The following is a 21210-nucleotide window of genomic DNA, read 5'->3' on the forward strand; positions in this document are numbered from 1 at the left end:
TCGGACTTAGCGAGGGATCCCACCTCTACCGCCTCAAGGGCAGTGTCCTGGAGCTTCAGACTCTTGGTCGGGGGATACAACTGGGGAGTATGACCAGTACCTCGCCCAGGCGGCCTCACCTGCTATGCTGAACAGGGGCCTTGTGGAGGGATGGGAAGAGTGGAAGGGATAGACAAGGAAGAGGGAAGGAAGCGGCCGTGGCCTTAAGTTAGGTACCATCCCGGCATTCGCCTGGAGGAGAAGTGGGAAACCACGGAAAACCATTTCCAGGATGGCTGAGGTGGGAATCGAACCCACCTCTACTCAGTTGACCTCCCGAGGCTGAGTGGACCCCGTTCCAGCCCTCGTACCACTTTTCAAATTTCGTGGCAGAGCCGGGAATCGAACCCGGGCCTCCGGGGGTGGTAGCTAATCACGCTAACCACTACACCACAGACGCGGACTTTTTCAAACCATACCTTCCTATTTTCTGTTTTTAATGCATTTAAATGACTACAACAATTGCCATATGAATATTGAAACTGGGTTTTATCTATGATCTACTCTTTGGAAACATGTCCGACAAAATGGCGGACAATAGTAGACGATGGGCTGTTTTCTGAATACACGGTTGTACAATGTCAAGGTCAAATTGTATTCTTTAGCTTGACTACCTACAAAGAATAGCAACTAGGTATTCTACTTGACTGAGACAAATGATTGTGACCACAAGAACAGTTATAGATTGTCAGATAATCCTGTAGAGCTGGTAAACGCCACATTCGAGCTCATTACAAGCGAGATGCAATATTTCCTATTTGAATCTTTGTACTGTGTTACTTCTTTCTATCCTACTCGATATGCGTTTTCTTTAAAGTGCGCAGTACCCTTGGCGAAAATCTGTAACGTCACACCAAGTATATTAGCTGAACTTGTATAGTAGGTGGATAACAAACTTTAGCTCCGAAGGAAAACTATTTATAGAATAGGAAATTACGTAATCAGAAGCACCTGATATTAGGCATATAACCACATATTATAGTCTATACATTTATTGCATGCATAGAATGCAAAGAGGAAACGCCTCTGATAAGTACAGAGTTACGTCTTACATGATGGGTAAGGAGGTTGAAAATAGTGTTACTTGTAACTCCAGAGGCTAGCCCGGCTCTCTAGGAGCAGAGTGTCTGCCTCACATCCAGAGGCCCCGGGTTCGATTTTCGGCCAGGTCAGGGATTTTTTCTTGGACTTGAAGGCTGGTTCTATGTCCACTCAGCCTACGTGATCACAATTGAGAAGGTATCTGACGCTGAGATGGAGACCACCGTCTAGAAAACCAAGGATAACAGCAGAGAGGATTCATCGCACTGACCACGCTTCACCTCGTAAACTGGAGGCCTTCGGGCTGAGCAGCATTCGCTTTGGTAGGCCAAGCTGTAGCACCATGGGGTTTGTTTTGTAACTCCAAAGTCTAAATAAGAATGTTACCTCTTGTCCATTTTGAGTGGGTAGTACTCTATCAACAATCTACTCCTTCTCCTGACATAGTCTAAGCAAAGAACCCAGGAACTTATTATTTGTTCTGCACAGCCTTATTTTGAGAGCCCCACCTCACGGCTAAGAAGCAGCACACAATAATTCTCACAAGCGCTTCAGTCTGAAATCCATGCTTGGATGCTCTTCACGCTTCTGTGATTGCTCCACCAGCATTGTATAAAGAGATCAAAGCAAATCTTAATTTTTTGAAGGCACAGACCTTTTAATGTTTGCCCTCACACGTTCTGATGTATTATACGTATTTATGTATTTCTGTTAATGTTCTGTCATACCCTTGTGCTTAGATTCATGATATTCATGATCCAAACTAATGGAAATTACCTTATTTTCCTTCACTTATCGTATTTCTTTTATCACACTGATATCCCAATTTTCTCTCCATATTTGAATCTGCAATAGCATACCTATATTCAAAATGTTGGTATTTAATATTTTTACAATTAGACATTAGGCTGATTTAAATTTAAAAACACGTCATTAAAGTTTTTCTTTGGTGGTGTCTCGTCCTATTTTATACATTATTTACAAATAATATTGCCTAACTCATAATCTTCCTTTTGAGAGTAAATTTATTCAAATGAAAGACTTTAAAAATAGGATATTTCATTTTTTAGTTCAATAAAGATTCTATAATTACTTAACTGCACAGGTAAATATCGTTTAAGAAACTTTTATAGGAAAATGCCACGTTAACTTCAGTCTGCTCTGAGAACGACGTTAACTTTGGGTCAATGGCCACAATGGATACCGTTTTTGAAGCAATTATATACATTTACACCTTTTTATACACTCCTTAATAAGACAAACTTGAGGTCGTTCTCTGTGCATATCGTATGAGACAAGTGACAAGTTCTCGTTGAATACAAAGCTTGTGTTGAGTAGATTAGATAAATATGCATGTGCTGTTTATAGTAACTGAACATTTTGTCTGGCCTTGAGACTGCATTGTTCACGACAACGAGACCGTTTGAGAGTTAGGAGGCATCCAGTGTTGCTAGACAGCAAGGCAATTTTCTCTTTTGAATATCAATTTCATTTGGTTTAAATAAAGGCTGTATCAGTGCTACACCGACAAAAATATCGGGGAAGCTCTTCGTGTTATGTTAAGAACGATGGTACAATCATAAGTAAAATTTTCTTTCGAGGAAATAAGGTTACTTTCAAATTGACGAACTTGCCGTACTAGCTATGCCAGAGAGCCAGCCGCCGCGTGTTGCTGTGTGTCAGAGGAGGGAAGGGAAAGGAGTGGAAGTGGGTGACAGAGGTAATGCACACGTTTCTCGTTCGTTTCGCACAGTCGCTAGGAATGGGCTGCGAACGGAGTCGCAAGAGTGGAGACTGTTGCCTCTGGAACCGACGCTCTCGACTCCAGTGTCAACTCCACTGATGCACTAACGCCATCTAACAAGTGTTTTCGGAACTGCTTGGAACTATAGATCCCCGTTCCTCCCTTGGTAACTTGTGATACGATGAATCATCATCATGAGTCGTGTAACTCATTGCTGAGCGTCGTGACCCCATTTGACTTCACACAATATTCTTGATTAATCGGCGCCAACTTTGACAATGCTCAGCTTCTCTTAAAGCCTGCTGAAGAGTCAGACCGGTGGTACGCAGAACTTCATCAATCCACCTGATCAATGTCCTTCCTCGTGATCTTCTGTCGACAACTTTGCCTTCCATGATACTCTTCTCCAGATTTTCACTATCCCGTCTTACAGTATGTCCGAAGAATTGGACGATTCTCCTTATGACGCGAGAGGAGAGACGTTCGGAGATATTCAGTTCTTCAATAATAGATGCATTAGTTCTTCTTTCCGTCCAAGGTACACGGAGCATCCTTCTCCAACACCACATCTTAAAGGCGTCGAATACAGGATGATTAATAGCCAGCAAACATTAAATATTGTTTTGGGTTATTATCATTGTTATTGTTAATGTTGTAGGTCTATTTTGGCGACGATGATGATGATGATGATGATGATGATGATGATGGTGACGATAATAACAGTGGTAATAATAATCCGACAGTATACATTTAAATAAATGCTAATATTAACTTCAGTGACATAAAACAGAAAAAAGTGAGTGCTTAGAATATGATTTTACAACAAATATTTTACCAATTATTGTGCATCATATAAGCCACCTCCGCAGTCTATGGAGGCCCCGGGATCGATTCCGGTCAGGCCAGGAATTTTACCTGTATCTCAGTATTCGTGATGATGATGAAATATGCGCGAATTATATACGGCCGTCATTGGTATAGTTCATTCGTCTTTTGTGGGACGAATATTATTCAGTGTTCATTGTCGTACTGTATAGCCACCAACATGTGTGGGAGACAACATTGGCGTTGTTTATTAAGGCTTCATTCACAGTGTTTATTTTTAATGGTTTCATCTATGTTCGAAATATGTTAGTGGTTTTAACCATATTAGATTTGTTTTCATCTTTTATGTGTAATTCATAATGATTTACCATCGATATTTGTTTATCAATTTCCTGATCACGACAAATAAAGACGTGAAATGAAATGCCCGTGGTCTACTATGCCGATACTTTCCGGCTTGATACGTTTTATTTTATTTCAAGTGCACCATTACGCTTGTCGTCTTCGTTAACGATACTGGACTTCATTCTACAATACTCTTAAAAATGCCAGTAGGAAAATGAGCAGAAACATGTAAAATATTTCATGTTATTTTCCGTGCTTCGACATGCTAGCGGTCCCGCAACGAGAGTCAAGTTAGCTTGGAGTCGCGAGGCTTCATGCGAAGCGACCGTGCGGCTCCCTCAATGCGCATCAGGTTAATTTGGAGTCGCGAGGCTTCATGCGAAGCGAACGTGCGCCCCGCAATGCGCATCAGGTTAACTTGGAGTCGCGAGGCTTCGTGCGAAGCGACCGTGCGGCCCCGCAATGCGCATCAGGTTAACTTGGAGTCGCGAGGCTTCATGCGAAGCGAACGTGCGCCCCACAATGCGCATCAGGTTAACTTGGAGTCGCGAGGCTTCGTGCGAAGCGACCGTGCGGCCCCGCAATGCGCATCAGGCCAACTTGGAGTCGCGAAGCTTCATGCGAACCGAGTCCGGTGATCGGAGTCGATGGCGTCGACACTCTCGATTCCAAGCTTCAATCGCGCCCATCCCTAAGAGTCGCTTCCCAGCCACAGTAGGCAGTGTACAGTTCGTTCTGCACAAATTGACTTCTATGCGAACCACGTAGAAATAGAGGATGAACTGTACCAAGAATACAGGTAGCTTTCCAGGTCGTCCGCGACACACCACACATCCTGAACAGAGTCCAAAGGTCACAAATACACCGTTGTGGATTGTAAATCGAAGTAGGAGGGGGACATATTGAACATGTACTGTAATTAAACAATAGGGTGTATTGTTTCCTTCGGTCAGAATTAAATTCCATTTACGATGTTGTGAGTGGAAGAATACACAATCTTGAGGTGGCAACGTTGCATCTTCGAGCAAAGTAACAAAGTAAGATCATTTTCTCGAAAAGAAAAATTTGCTTCGCCAATCCGATTGCACCATCGTCCTTAACATAACATGAAGTGCATCGCTGATTTTTTGTCGGTATAGTTCTTACACACTCTGAATTAGCGTTAGAAAAATCTACTTCTGGTTAGAATAAGATAGATATTTTTATGTTTCCAATATGGGTCTTCGATCCTTGAGGTGTTGTGACTATGTGGCATCGTCGCTGACGTCTCTCAAAGGAGGCCACGGTATAAATCCTGGCCAATGTACGTATACTTTTTGAGATAAGAAGTCACATCCTTGTAGTTTGAAGTCCACGTAAAACTGCACGTCCCGTGATAATGTCCACGATATCAACTGCCATGTAAAATTGCAAGCTGAAGTAGCTTGCTTACATAGTTCGATCCCAATAAATGCAACTGCTCCAAGTCACTCGCTTTCGAAGTACTTCAACGGAAGAACATAAGATCGCTAGTGGTTAGAAAGGACGACCTTCGGTGGATGCAGAGTGGGTTTCGGCCCTTGGGTTTCGTCCCTTAAGAGGCCACGGCTTGCCCGTGGTCCAACAACTCTGTACTCCGACCGGCCAACCGAGCAGAGGAAAGTTGGCCACGGCTCTACCGTGGCTCTACGCCTCTGCATTCGGGAGACGGGTCTGAGGCACAGTGCCGAACTACACGCCTGGTCCCACCCGTCGGCTGTCCTGAGAATGGTTTTCCGTGGTTTTCCATTCTCCTGCACTAAGGCAAATGCCGGAACAGTTCGTGGTATAGGCCACGGCCGCCCACCCCCTCACCTTCTCCGCACATCTCCTTCACCGCAACAAATCTCCCAGCCTGAGAGACGGCATCACCGTCTAAGAGGCCCGCCTCCCCCTTCAGGGGAGGAATGAAAACGTTTAGTAGTAATAGTAATAGAAAGGGCGTTATCTTATATTCTAAATGTTAGTTATACATGACGAAATAGTACAATGAAATTAAAAGTATTTAATTGTAATAATATTGCCAATCAGATAAATTTTACAACTTTAACATAATTACAGTAACAATGTTTCTAATATTCATCACTTTATTAGTTAATGTTGCGAATATACTTTGATGAAAACAAGCGAGTGTGAAAATAATGTTATTTGTTTTGCACACAAGTTATGTAAAAATACACTTCTTGAACAATACACTAGATGTATTTAACTTCATGAATTTCTACTCCTGCGTATATTTTTTGTATAAGAAAGCCAATTACGTAGGTAACTTACAAATATTTCGATAGCATTATAATTTACAATAAATCAGTTTAGCTAGAATATACGTGTATCTTTATGAATCAGTTATACCATATTAGTATACTTCGCTTCGAATGGGACGTAATTTTAAAATGAAGTACTGCATTTAGTTCTTACATTCGTCCCATTTTGTTTGCCTCTATTCCATTTTGTATGTTACCCACTTCGTTAATGGAATATAATGATATCAATGGTATTTAATGAAATTATACCTTTTTAGCATTGAATAACATTAAATAATTTTTAAATATAAGGGAATTACAATACATGAAGTGAGGAAATTATTCGTGAATTGAAAATTTTGCTTAACGGATCTGGCAACACTGGATGGAACTAAATTGATTATTGCTAAAGTCATATTGCTCAATCACTCCACCACAGTCATTTCTACAGTTGTAGATGTATACCCCAGTAGATATATATCCAAAGACTTTAGTTTTGACTTCTGTCTGTACCATCATTCTCATCTTTTCTTTTAATTTACATTTTCGTAAATACTCCAACTAATATTCTCAAAATATGCACCCATTTATACTTCAGAAGAGCTAACCCAACACGGTCTACAATAGTTATGCCAGTAATTGCAGCATTACAAGACTACACGACAATTCTAAAGGACTAGCTAAATATAGTACATGTTTACCAAAGGAACAAATATTGTTATACACAGAAAATAGCTTTTAGTAAATATCTTGTAGATATCAGTGCTTTATGTGGAAATAAAAGCAAGTGTTGTGTTGAAGAAAAAATGAACCTAATATTTATATTGCAATATATTTTGTGGGATTCAGCTTGAGCGCAGTGCGCTCAGTAAATGAATATTCTAAAGAACTGGAAAACGTGACGAAATTTAGTATGAATTTCAATATATACTTGTTTGTCGTATTTATTTCAATAAATGCTATTAAGGATCAAACTGTGTTTCATTTTATAGAGTTTTCTACGTGAATTTCAGTTTACTCTCCGACATCTAAATGTTGTAAAATCGCATTCGTTCAATATATTGAAATGAAGAAAGCTAAAGGTAACTTAAAAGCTTTCCAATATTACATTATAACATACCTGTAAAAACACATTATTGAACAAGGAATGAAACACACCATTAAACAAAGAATAACATAATCAAACTCAAGTATTTAGAATATTTATGTGCATTTCAGTTTAATACTTATGAACCTGAAATCTGGAACTTGTCTTAATGATGCTCTCCTTTGTCTTAGTTCCGGAATATACTGCGAGGTTTTTGGAAAACCGTTGCTCTTGTCCTTGGCGTGAACCCAACTGTTTTCCAAAAAAAAAACTCGCAGTATAATATGCAGTAACAGAGACAAAGGAGAGTATCATTAAGGTAAGTTCCAGATTTCAAGTTTTCAAGTTCCTAAGTATTAAACAGAAATAAACATAAATATTTTAAATATCTGAGTATGATTTGATATAATATGATTACGTTATTTCAATAACAAAGCAAGTCACTCTTTTTTAATAGTGTATGTTTTTATTCCTTGCTTAATAATGTGTTTTTACACGTATGTTATAGTGTAATATTTATATCGAACTTGTGCGTTCAACAGATTGAAGAGCTTCTAAGTTGCATTTAACTGAGTCGGCACTGGAAAGTACAGTATACTTTCCTTCTTATCACAAGAAAAATGAAGACAGCTGTTAATAATAAGTGTAATTTCACATTTTTTCAAATATTCCAGTATATCCTAAATGAATGTAAGTGGTACCTTGTTTATAACAGTGGTAGGCTATATCTCATATACCTGAACTGACACATTACTGTTACAGAAACATATTTCATAAAACGTTTCGCATATCATTAACTCATGTTAATTGATTGAGAAAAATGTATCCACTTCAACACTATAATCCTTCTAACATAGTATATTACTTGAGCATATTCATAATAGATTTATTGTATTAATTTTTTACAATAGTGCTGTCTCGGCAAGATTCTTCTTCACTGTTCTAATCTCTGGTAATGGATCAGATTACATAATATGCTTTCTACGAAATTTCTAGCCATTTCCTATAAGTAGTAAAGTCCTCCTGTCCTCCATGCTAAAATTAACTGCTAATTTAAAGGATTTTAAATGGGCTGAAAGTTTAAGTCAAACAAGGATCGATATATTGTGTGTAGTATGGCACAAACATTTCGTTTTGCTGAGCCAGTACGTGTCTAGTTTCTCCTCTATCTGAAGCTTAATTTTTCAGTGCTTAATACAGCATGAAATAAATACTTCAATGCCATTCCTATAACTTTAAAATACATTCGAAGGAACATATACTAAATGACAAAAATTCAATGATTATTTCCCGCAAATAGAAATATTTTGCATGGCAATTAATTTTGAGCTAACGTGTATTACTTATGGAAAAGGTATGCAAATGTAGAATAAGGAACCTACTGTGGAAATAAATTAATTATAAAATACCTGTATTATTTATTTATTCGTATCAGAAGCATTAATACTATAAATACATATACATATATACTCTTACTGAATTAAATACATTATATACAAAGTCAATCTTATCAAAAAACAAAGGTCTATACTACTTTTGACCAGAAATTGGCGACATCCAGTGCATTTTCTGTTGCCTGAAGTAGATCTTGTAGTGTGCATGTTTTAGGGCACTTACTACACTGCAACAAATGAGACGTCGTCTGGATTGCACCACACTCACACAATGATGACTCGATGTTGAAACCCCACTTCTGCAGGTTGCTTTTACATCTAGTCACGCCTGCCCTTAATCTGTTCAGTGATCTCCAGGTACTCCATTTCTCCATGTGACCAGGTGGTAATTCTTCACTTGGTGTCAACCATTCTTCGGAGCGAGTGCAGCTTGCGCGCCACATAGCAGTTCGGGATTGCTGAGGTGTCCCATTAAGAGCCTCTGTTGTTCTGAGGAAACTTTTTCTTGATTTGAGTCTTGGAGTAACTGGCCTGTATCCATACAGAGGGTGAGCTTCAGAAGTTTCCGCCTTTTTCCTCTCGTTTTTTGCTGCAACCTCTCGACGGATATCAGGAGGGGCAATACCAGCAAGACTATACAATTTGTTCAACGGAGTTGGTTTTAGACAGCCGGTAATGATGCGACAGGTATCGTTTAGAGCAACATCTACCTTCCTGGCATGACTTGACTTGTACCATACTGGGGATGCATATTCCGCTGCAGAGTAACATAGAGCAATGGAAGAGGTTCTCACAGTATTGGGATGTGCCCCCCAGGTAGTACCTGTTATCTTCCTTATAATATTGTTTCTGGCAGCCACTTTTTGCTTGGTGTTCGAGCAATGTTTCTGGTAAGTTAGAGCACGATCAAGGGTAACTCCAAGATATTTTGGTGTGCTGCAATGTTCTAATGTGGTTCCTTCCCAAGTGATTTTGAGAGTTCTGTTTGCCATTTTATTTTTGAGGTGGAAGGCACAAGTCTGGGTTTTATTGGGGTTCGGTCTCAGCTGATTCTCCTTGTAGTAAGTAGACAGCACTGAAAGTGCATTAGATAATTTCTCCTCAATAGCGTCAAAGCAGGTGTCTTGAGTGGTAATGGCACAGTCATCTGCATAGATAAAGCTCTGTGTTCCTTCGGGTAGCGGCTGGTCATTGGTGTAGATGTTGAACAATGATGGAGAGAGTACACTTCCCTGAGGTAATCCATTCCTCTGTGATCTCCACCTGCTTCTTTTCCCCTGAAATTCAACAAAAAATCTTCTATTTTCAAGGAGATTCCTAACGAAGCAGGTAAGCTGGTAGTCATTAGTTGCATTATATAGTTTCATAAGGAGTCGTCTATGGTTGACGGTATCATATGCAGCTGTAAGGTCGACAAATACAGCTCCAGTGATCTGTTTCCTTTCGAAACCATCTTCGATATGCTGCGTTAGCTTCAACACTTGAGATGTACAGCTCTTCCCAGTTCTGAATCCAGCTTGCTGCGGTATGAAGATTGCCTCTAACTTCTCCGTTAGCCTATGGAGTATGAGTCTTTCAAGGATCTTGTACAGATGACAAAGGAGCGAGATAGGCCGATAACTCTTTGGATCATTTGAGTCCTTACCTGGCTTGCGAATAGCTATAACTCTGGCTTTCCTCCATAATTTCGGGATCTTGCATGATTGGATGCAGTTGTTCATCAGCTCGATTAGCCAGTGCTTTGTGGCTGGACCAAAGTTCTTAATTTGCTCAACTCTTATATCGTCAAGGCCAGCAACTTTACCATTCTTGGTTTTGCTCAATGCATAATCAAGCTCAGCCTGAGTGAAAGGTTGATATAGAATGCTGGATTCTTGATCAGGTTTTCTCTCAAATGTCTTCTTACTAGTCTTGATGGTTCTAGTAGTTTTACCATTTTCAATGAGCTGGTGTGCAATTTCATCAGCTTTGACATTTGCATGTGTACTTGTTCGAGAACGGTCATTATTTAGGCGCTGTAGCAATCTCCAAGCCTCTTGGCTGCTCCTACTCATATCACACTCTGCCATCAGTTTCTCCCATTGGTCTCTCTTTGCCTCAGAGATTGAAGAGAGGATACGTGTTGCAACGTTGGAGGTTTCCTCACTAAATGGGTTTTCGTTGTATGATTTGTAATATTCATCTAGTAATACTGCTGTCTCTGCAGTTACCCCTTGGAGATAGTTAGTCCTACAGCCTCTTGGGATACATGTCCGAGAGCATAGATTCACAACATCAACAAAACGTTCATATTCTTCAGGTACAGCTGGGATAGTCCGAACTTTCTCATCCAGCATTTCGGAAAACTTAGACCAATTAGCCTTTCTAAAGTTGTATCGTCGCCTGAAGCGAGTTTCTTGAGGTCTAATTACAGGAAGTAGCTGACACATTATTGGTCTATGTTGTGTTTTGGGGATCGGTGAGCACACAGATTTCTGACAGTGTTGTGCTATACTCTCACTTACGAAAAGGAGGTCTGGGTTAAATCCTCGTTGCCATCTTCCACAATTGAAGGATGGAGGTAGTTTGCTGTCATGGATGAGAGAGAGGTGGTTACTTTCAGCCCAGGAAAGAACAGCTTCACCATTTTCATCTTCATGTGTGTATCCCCACACGTGGCTATGACTATTGAAATCTCCTATTACCACAGATGTCTTCTCTGAATAGAAGCACTAAACTAAAGATAAAATACCTGTACTACAGGGACACTTACTAATGGTAATATATATCAGGAGATATGATAGTCGCTATAAGACCTATCTGTGTCGGTGCGACATAAAGCAACTTGTAAAAAGAAAAGATATGATAAGTGTTACAAATATATTGTTCACGACTACCGACACTATTTACTCCGATATGCTTAGAAATATAATAATCATATTTAAATGCATGTTCTAAGCATAATTTTAGGATACTATAATCCTCAAAACATATGTATAACCAGTCTTTTCCTAACAAGGTAACTCCCAGAGTACTAATCGTTGTGTGTATTTAAGGTTTTCCCAGAGATTCTAAGATGCTTCAACTGATTTAAACCACTCATTACAACATCCGATAAGTATTATATTATTTAAATACCAAATAATTTGCATGACAGCTGAGTATGAGCACATTTTGTGTAACATGGCAAGTGTTATAGGTAATTACTGGATAGTTGAAAGCTTGCCTCATGACTCCCACACACTGAAATGAGAGTCATGTTTATTTTGCTCGGCAAACTGAAGTTCTACCACCGAGATGAAGCCCAACTCTCAAACAAATAACAAAAACATTATGCACTCTAATTAAAGGTAAGAGAAGTAACATAATTTTGTTTTAAATCTTTCTTCTTTGATAGCAACGCGGGAACCAATTATGTTAGTCAGTTTTTGAATAAATAAAACCGTCTTTGCAGCAGTATGATTTGAAAATATCTCTATTTGCCAATGTTCTAATGTTTGTTCGTACACTTGATAATATTATTGCCTGTGTTGAATTTTCTTGAATGTGATCCAGTGCATGTTCATATCCATTGCACTAACATGCATTCACGTAGATTAATTTAGTTGCTATTTAGGTAACCAGAAATTAATTTAGAAACTATTCACCTAAGATTATATTCATATTCGTCACTACTGATTCCAAAATATCCACATAGGAGAAATTGCTATTAAATCCTCTCATAACTATCAAAATTCATACGAAAATTGGTACGAAGGAAAGCCTAAAAAATTTGAGATGGTGCATTTTATATCATCTGATCTTGGGAGTAAGGATTTACCGTGAATGAATTCTGTCTGGTAACATGTGTTACTGTGGTGTATGTCTTGGTATTTACGTTGTTATTTGGACTAGAATTGTAAAGGAAACGATTGTAGCCTTAAGAAAGTAATCATGTCTCTATAACCTTTCCAAGATTGGGCTATAGTCACTCGATCCGACTCTGATAGGTTCCTGCCCCATTAGCTAAAACTTTCATACATTAAGTTATCCCAGTCGAAGCTGTTATTTCATTTAGAAACTTGGGATATCACGGTCATATGCTCCATGTTTTACTATGTTTGTGCAAATTCTGGCTGATATAATCCATTTTGCTGTAGTCCCTTTGGTTTTAAGTGGACTTACGACTCAGGGTAAGCTTAAGAAACTATAGGAAACCATATAAAGGTATCGACAGCAAGATTCGAACCCAAATGTCTCACACTATTATGTGAGTATTCACCACACTAGCCAGAGCTTCCTTGCATTTATCCACCCTTGACAATGGCATTTTAAGTGAGATTTTGTAGGTGAAAAGAACCTACCAAAGTCAGTATGCATTAAGTAACATGAAACATGAGAACGAAACTATTCCACATATGGTTGTAAGTTGCTTGTTGAGAAAGGAACTTAGCGTTAAACGTCATAACAGTCATAACTTCAGTATTGTACATCCTCCAATATAAAAAAAATCGTGAAGTACATGAAGTAACCCATAATCTAGAATATAGTGGAAGCTACTAGGAAATTGACGTCATAATTATGCAACAGGCTGTAGTAAAGATGAAACAGTGACCATTGACCCTACGATCTATTTTGAAAGCATTCTTCATCAACCACACGAGATGATAGAGGGGAAACATAATATATTAGCTTATTGGGATGATACGTGCACCTGGTATACACAATGGGATCAAAAATAAATAAATACAATTCTCATTAAATAAAATTTCAAAAATGAATGCTAAGCTATTCTGGACAAAGAAAAAACTATCGAAAATCAATTTTCAGTCTCAATATTTGCAATATATCAATTAGAGACTGTTTTTTCTTTAGCTTGAGCCGTAGGAATTCTAAAGTGGATGTTTCAGAAGTAAACTTTCCTTCAGTAATATTCTGTAGGTGAAATCATATCACAGACACCCTTGTCCAGCAACGTAGAACGAAGTACGATTTTCATGCATCGTGCGGCGAAGTATTTAGCGTACAGTAGTTAAAAGTGCTGTAAACTGCTAATATAGATATGTTTATGTTAGTTTTGTTTCAAATAGTTCTCATAAATGAGCGATAATGATCTAATTTCCTAGTTAAACATTGATTTAACTTATTTTTAGGAACAATTAAGCAATTCATAACACATTCTGTCGCGTTTGCACAGAGTAGGCCTATTTCTAGTTAGGTGAGGTTAGGGTTGGCAAGGAAAAGGCTGTTGGGTACCATGTGAGCACTTTCTTGGAGCTGTAGTGAATAAACAATAAAAAGATTTTTCTATAATGGCCGATAGTTTTATTTAGGTTAACTGATGAATAGCAGTAGTGACTGGTGCAATCACTGAGTAATGTAAAGCGTGGTTGAACCATCCGTTGAAAATAATGAAGAGTAATAAGTATTTGTGATTTCACGCTTCGGCAATATTCTCGCGCATTTAGACGTCTGTGAACATTATAACAAGTGCCTTAAATGGTTCAGTCTTCTAATGCATATTGAAAACGAAGTTCGCCCTCGTATCTTCTCAAAATGCTTAAAGTTTATCATCGTTATAAGATATTCTGCATTATTATTATTAATGCCCTGGATTGATTTTATGAATAGTAATGGCAGGATATCGTCCCGGATTGGCCTTCTGGTTTCCGAGGATAGAACTTGAGCACCTGATAGCACTGTAAAGCTGAACATTATCACTCGTCACTTTGATATAACGCCTCTTTATCTATGTAGAAGTGTAGCTGATGGCTCACGCGTCTGCTTCAAAACCTTAATAAAGGCCACTTCCGCTACCTTCCTATTTCTAGCCCTTTCCCAATACAACGTCGCCGAAAAACTGTTTACGACGTTAAACAACTAACAAAAGAAAAACCTAATATGAGAGAGACACGAATAACTGGCTAGTATTCATAACGACAGCATCAACACTCTACAATTAATTTCCTCTGCTGAGAGATAAACTCGAAGTAAAAACAAATCAGTAACGCATTGAAAGCGAAAGGGTCCTGTCGAATAAAGCACTCCTCTAGTCCATAGGAAATGGATTGGTTTTAACTCTGTGATTTAACAACAAATCTACACTCTAAAACAACTCGAGACCAATGTATCAGTTTTCCTACCGCATGACCATTTGGTTACCGGTTTCTTTAAAATTTCCGGTTGGTGTTCATACAAAACCATTTTATAAATTTAGAACATTGATAAAATGCGAGAGCCTCGTCAGCTTCCTAATTGTTCTATTTTAATTTCATCTACCTTGAGACTTTTAATTTGAATCGAAGATATTTTGTTATAGGGAAAACCTCGCAGAACAGAATAGTTGATCAGACTCTAGGATCAATAGGACTTTAGTCACAAGTTGTCACTTATTTACACCATTTATACCCACTCTAATTTTATATCTTGTTATTACTATAGTTTTGTCCTAAGATAGTCTACATTAAATGTCTTACATATTCATAAAATATATTTACCGGTTGGAGGTCGTAAATTTTCCTTCCATTCCTATTCCTACGGTTCTACCATCATCAAAATATTGTTAACTGAGATATCAACTTTATTTGGTAGCTAAGATCTAAAATCGTTAGTTTAACATCACCCGAAGAATGTTGGTAATTTCTGGATAAAATCTAAGGCATGGTAAGTTAAGACTTGCAGGAATATTTTTTTTAAATGTATCTACAAGGCTTATGTTAGTAAGCACGGCTAGGATTACATCATAGATAGAAAATTATATCCCACATTTAGTCAATAGTCCTTCATGCATTGCATTGCTAAATATTTGTATTAAATGCTTTATTTTGCTCTGGTAGTCTTTAAGTAAGGCTACATGACGAACTATACAGTGGTGAACGAAGACAATGTCTGCTTGTATCACGGGTCGATTTCTTAGCTTTAATTACACTATAATCGTTTGCTTGGATAAGTAATGTCTTCGAGTTGACTCGTTAATATAAGTAGCAAGTGTAAGGAGGTTTTTTCATTCATTCCTCCACTCTCCAGCAGGCATCATTAGCGGCGACTGTACGCTTCTCAGTGGGGAAGCGTGTCTTTATACTCTGGTAAGATAACCTCAGATTACAAATTAGCACATTAATTGCACATTTATAACACTTCAAAACTCACCATAGCATGAAAGGTGATGGCCTCCGTTTTCCATTAAGTGTATGTCTCTTCATTTAGAGGGTCACGATTTCACACCATTGTCTCATGTTGTTTATATTTTCAGCATGTGGGGATTTGTTATGAACCAACAGAACATTTAGTAATACATTAACTGTAACTACTGGGTATATTATCCACAATGGAAGTCTTGAAAAGGAACATTATTCTAAGCTGTGATTTCCAATTGCTCGAAATCGTAGAAGCTTAGCATCAGTTGTCACTATGTTAATCTTTGGCAGATGAATAAATTTGGCTGTTAAGGCATTTATTTATATGGAAAAACATGGATATATTAGAACGCCCAAAATCTCACGCGTGCGAAACGAGGTGCACAAGCTCTCTGCACTGCGCATCGGGCCGATTCGACTTGGTTCGGACCAGTGTTTTGTCTCGGGGCGACTCAGCCCGGATGGTGGAGCACTATAGAGCGAATGACGAAGGGGGAAACAGGTGGAGCGAGAGAGACAGGCGTAGGGAGAGAGAGAGAGGCGTGGGGGTCTGCACTCTGGTCAACCTAGCGAAGTCGTTTTATGCACCTTGCGCCGCGCAATACACCGGTACATGCACCCTGAGAGGCCCTATATTAGAAACTAATCTTTAGGATAACCCACAGGTACGTCACATTACCATAAATAGAGAAGAAATTCAGCAAATGAAATATAAACATTCAGCTACCTCGCACAAGTATTTATATAAGATCTTAAGTGTGAAAGTGAAATCAGAAGTCGTATAGCTATGGATAAACAGGGATTTCGTGAAAACAAAGTCTCTGGTATATCAGTGCTCCATGTCCGTCAGCTTAAGAAAAACGCTTGCAAAGACCTACGTATGACTGGCTAGTTGCAATCTACTGTAGTGAGACCTGGACTCTCAACAAAAGCGAGATTAAGAAATTATAAGCCTTTGAGATGAGATACAGGCGCCATTTGGAAAAAAAATAGGCTGGTTTCGAAGAGGGCCAATACAGATGTGCTAGATCGAATTTGTGAGGAACGATAGCCGATCGACCAGATCCAGAGGATAAGACCGCCATGGATAGTTACACAGACTGCAACATGTCCTGTTCCTAGAGGGCAAAATACCTGGAGAACGTCCTCGTAGAAGGCCAAGAAGACACTTATGCAAACGTTCTCCACTGGCACATACCTGAAGAACTACGAAGAGGTTAAAAAAGGACACCTCAAGCACACGGAGGAAACTCATTGCCGGGACAGAACAGCCGTAAGACTGAATAGACGTGAACGAATAGAGAGAATTTTATACATATCTCAAACTGAGATAAAATGCTGGATATGCAGAATATGGTCTTAGTTACTCTCTCTCTCTCTCTCTCTCTCTCTCTCTCTCTCTCTCTCTCTCTCTCTCTCTCTGTGCTCAGTATATCTGAAGACAATCACCTCAATGAACTCCTAATTTCATTCAGGAAATTTTGGATAAGAAGTGGGTTTCTTTGTTCTGGCCTCTGTGAGTGTGGGACGCTAGATGGAGTATGGCTCTTGGCAGGAAGAATCTCTTCTAAACCTGGCAGTACCCAACAGTTTCTAAAAGCTTAAATTCTGTCGTTAAGGTGGCATTTTTATCAAACAAACATTTTTAAAAGAGTTCCAACAGGATATCGGATACTCGAGCGCAAAAGCTTAATGATGATTGGCTGGACAGTACACTCTCCATATGAATTCTACATGAGTGTGTAAAAGATCCTATACAACTATTCTCGATTCTTGAACGAATTACGACATGTAAAAATAAGGATATAGACCTACTGACCTCTCATTTGCATAGTTTTTAACTGCAAGAGAACAAGAACAGAAAATAAATAATTCAAAGGTACCTTAAGTATTTCAAAATGTTAAACTATGACTTACAACAACAAGAAGAAGAGTACAACAAGTAATTCCATGGGAAGAAAATATTACAAGAAACACTACTAGTTTAACATTCTAAATCCAGCATTATCATATAGAAATTCACACACAACTTAGTTATTTCCAGTGCTTAACACAACACTACACTACACTACACGACTGTGACTACACTACACTAGTGTCACTACAATAATTCAATATTGCTCATCAGATAATGAAATTTCCAAGGCTGAATACCAGGAAAGCGACCAAAGAGAACTTACTGGTAATACCTTAACAATATGATACCCTCAAGTGTATCTACTGCTAATCACCGTATGCTTGATTTGTTTTCAATTTTCATTCAGAGGACCGGTATAAATAAGGTTACATTTTCACAACATTGCACTATTTTGACCTATTGGCAATTATATATAACGTGTTCTGCCCTTAGCCAGGTCTTCACACAGCCGCTCCCCTTGCAGTCCTGTCTACAGCCATCCTCTTAGTATCTTCACAATTTCCTGCTATTTTGACACTGACCATCATCAGGTACCTTCTTCGACCTCGTCTTCCTCTTCCATTTACCGACCCTTCTAGAGCGTTCATCAGCAAATACTCTTTTCGTAGCCAGTGCCCAAGCCAGTTCCTCTTCCTAGTTTGCACGGTTTTTTATGACTTCCTCTTGTCTCCAACTCTCTCCTATACATGGTCGTTCCGTACCCTTTTCACCCAGGATATCCTTTCCATACTTCTTCATAACCACATCTCAAATTCTTCTAGTTCTCTTTTCATCTATCTTCCTTATCGTCCCAGGTCTCCGCTCCATATAGCGTTACACTGGCATATCGCCAGCCTCTTCCTGAACCTCAGGTCCAAGCGTCCACGTAAGAGTCTCTTCTTTCTGTTGAAGGCTTTTTTTAGCGATGACAATGCGAGATCTTATCTCCCTGTTGCTTCTCACATCATCCGTAATTATGCCTCCTAAATACTTGAAAGCTGACAGTTGTACAATACCCCTTTGGTTTATCTTGACATTTGCCTTGTTCCCTTGTACACTTATCACTATAACTCTTTGCCTTATTCTTATTAATTTTCATTCCATATTGCTCACAGGATGCATTTAGGCTTTCTAACATTCCATTTAGAACTCGCTTTCATTCTCTGCTAGCAACACTATGTCATCCGCAAGTCGAATATACTCTAGTCTCCTCCCATCAATACGTACTCCTCTCCTTCCGTCCAGGCATTCCCAATAATATATTCCAGGTAAACGTTAAATAGTATGGGAGATAGACAGTATCCTTGTCTAACTACCCTTCCAATTCTGCTTTCTGTTGTCAATGAAAGTTCGAAAATCTAGAGAAAGAATTCTTCCAGCTCTAAGGAATAATGATGTTGTAATTTTTCTTTTATGTTATCTACAATCAGACAAATGAGAAAAGATACATATGGAGTGGATTCGTATCTACAACTTTCAAGTAGGATACGTAAAATGTTTTCAATAGATATTAGACATTGTTCCTGTTCTTTCCTGTTTTTCTGATTATTTTTGGTTTAGCTGATATGGAATTCTTTCGAGAGTTTGAAGACTTCTCTGTCAGAAATTCTACAAAAAATGGAGGAAATTACAGCCCTAAAATTTGCATCAAATATCAAAGTTATTTGTAATTTGCTACTTTACTGGGAGGCAGGTCTAGTGCGTGAAAAAGTAGTTCATTTGTGATCTGAGGTACGTTTCATCCAGTTTAATGACGCTTTCTTCTCGAGACGGAGAGGCCGTATGGTACCCGCTAACGATACCAATAAGATAGGAGGCACACCTAAAAACCTCTTGAGAGTCTTCTCCATCATCAGCGTATAGCTAATAATTTACGAAGCCTTACCTACACTGGTGGTCCGTACATCTTGACAGTGACGTCCTTCTTTTACACTAATGCACCGAACGCAGTCGAGACCAACATTTTATTGCATGTAGCGCACTGATAACTTACGACTCCATGCATGTAAATTAAGCGCATTATAAGCTATTAAGACTAGCCTACAATGTGCATGCTATAACATATCTTATTTATTTGTGACGTCACTGTACAGGTAAGCTGACTCCCCTTGTAGAAAGAAGTTTGCAAAATTGGGCAGTGCTGTACATCATGTCCTTGTAAGTGGTCGGCCCATGCCTTTGTTCCAGGAGGTGCGATTCAAGGTTCAGGATCCGAAGGCCCACTCGAAGGGCGGTACCCTGGAGAATACGGTGAACGGAAGGCCTGACGAGGAAGCTGCTCAGCATCTCATTCACCCGGGCAAGGACATCAACAAAATGTTTGGCATCACTGCTAGCGACATCGACAAATATTCGCGCATCATGTTCCCCGTCTGCTTCGTGTGTTTCAACCTTATGTACTGGATCATCTACCTACATATCAGTGACGTAGTCGCCGATGATCTAGTTTTATTAGAAGAAGAGAAGTAGACAACTACAAATTAAGGAATCCGTAGAAGTTTCCACAGGTGTAATACAAGTGTAGTTGTAAGATGTCACGCAGATTACCTATCGCCTATACAAAGATTCACTTGAGAAATGACTAATTCGCGGGGAAGTATCGTTTATTCCCGAGTTTCAAACAATTTTAAAAGGTTGAATGTGCACTGAAAGAACAGTGATCAGCACAGCATATGTGCTTCACCTTCCGCTCTGGAAAAATCTTTCTGGGTTATTTTTTTAACACTGTGCTTCGTGGGACACAATCACAAATCAACTTGCTCTATTAGAATGTTTGGTGCTAGCGTCGATGCACTAAGGCGTATGTGATCAGTACATTGGGATCTTTGGGATGGCAAACAATTCGTGCGGAAGAGTTTATTTTTGATTACGTAAGAATATGTATTATATTCTTCTAGTAAATTATATTCGTTCGTCCTCGTTACACTAAAACACCGGTTTATATCTACACACAAAATATATATTAACGTAATGGAACCATCATATAATACTTCTAAATTTCATATTCCTTTGAACAGTATGTACGTCGCAATCCTTGCTTTATCTCAAACAAAATCACTTATTTTCTACCCAGGGATATATATTTCTCACGAAGAATGGAGGGATATTTACACATCATCTTCACTACAGTCATAAACATCGTGTTAAATACTGTTCACCGAAAAGCACCGTAAGAAATGGTTCCGTCTCAGATACAGACATGAATGTAAACGTCGTACTGAAACATTCGAAGTGATCGCGACTATTAACTACCTTGTTGTCAGTTGTAGTCACATGGTTCATCAGACATCATCTACCATAGATATAATGTGAAGGTGTTAGTGATAAATGTCCCAAGTGTGACTTGTCAGTATGTTTTAATCCATTACATCTCCAGTCCTTTCTTTCGGTATTTTCAAGGACATCTTAATCTTCGTTTAAACGTTCGTTTATTTCTAATCGATTCATGAAGAGGATATATCTTCAGTAAATTGTTATCCAAAA

At 38.9% G+C, this 21210-nt stretch overlaps 1 protein-coding gene across 1 annotated transcript in view; it reads left to right on the forward strand.

Annotated features, from left to right (window-relative positions):
* The window catches only part of Rdl (Resistant to dieldrin), a 493946-nt gene extending 473750 nt beyond the window's left edge, over positions 1-20196 (forward strand). The window contains exon 9 of the mRNA XM_067138847.2: positions 19915-20196. Coding sequence (XP_066994948.1) covers positions 19915-20196 — 282 coding nt within the window. The remainder of the gene's footprint in view (positions 1-19914) is intronic.
* The last annotated feature ends 1014 nt before the right edge of the window (positions 20197-21210 follow it).

The sequence above is a fragment of the Anabrus simplex genome, chromosome 1, assembly GCF_040414725.1.
Source record: "Anabrus simplex isolate iqAnaSimp1 chromosome 1, ASM4041472v1, whole genome shotgun sequence".
In the NCBI taxonomy this organism is placed as follows: Eukaryota; Metazoa; Arthropoda; class Insecta; order Orthoptera; family Tettigoniidae; genus Anabrus; species Anabrus simplex.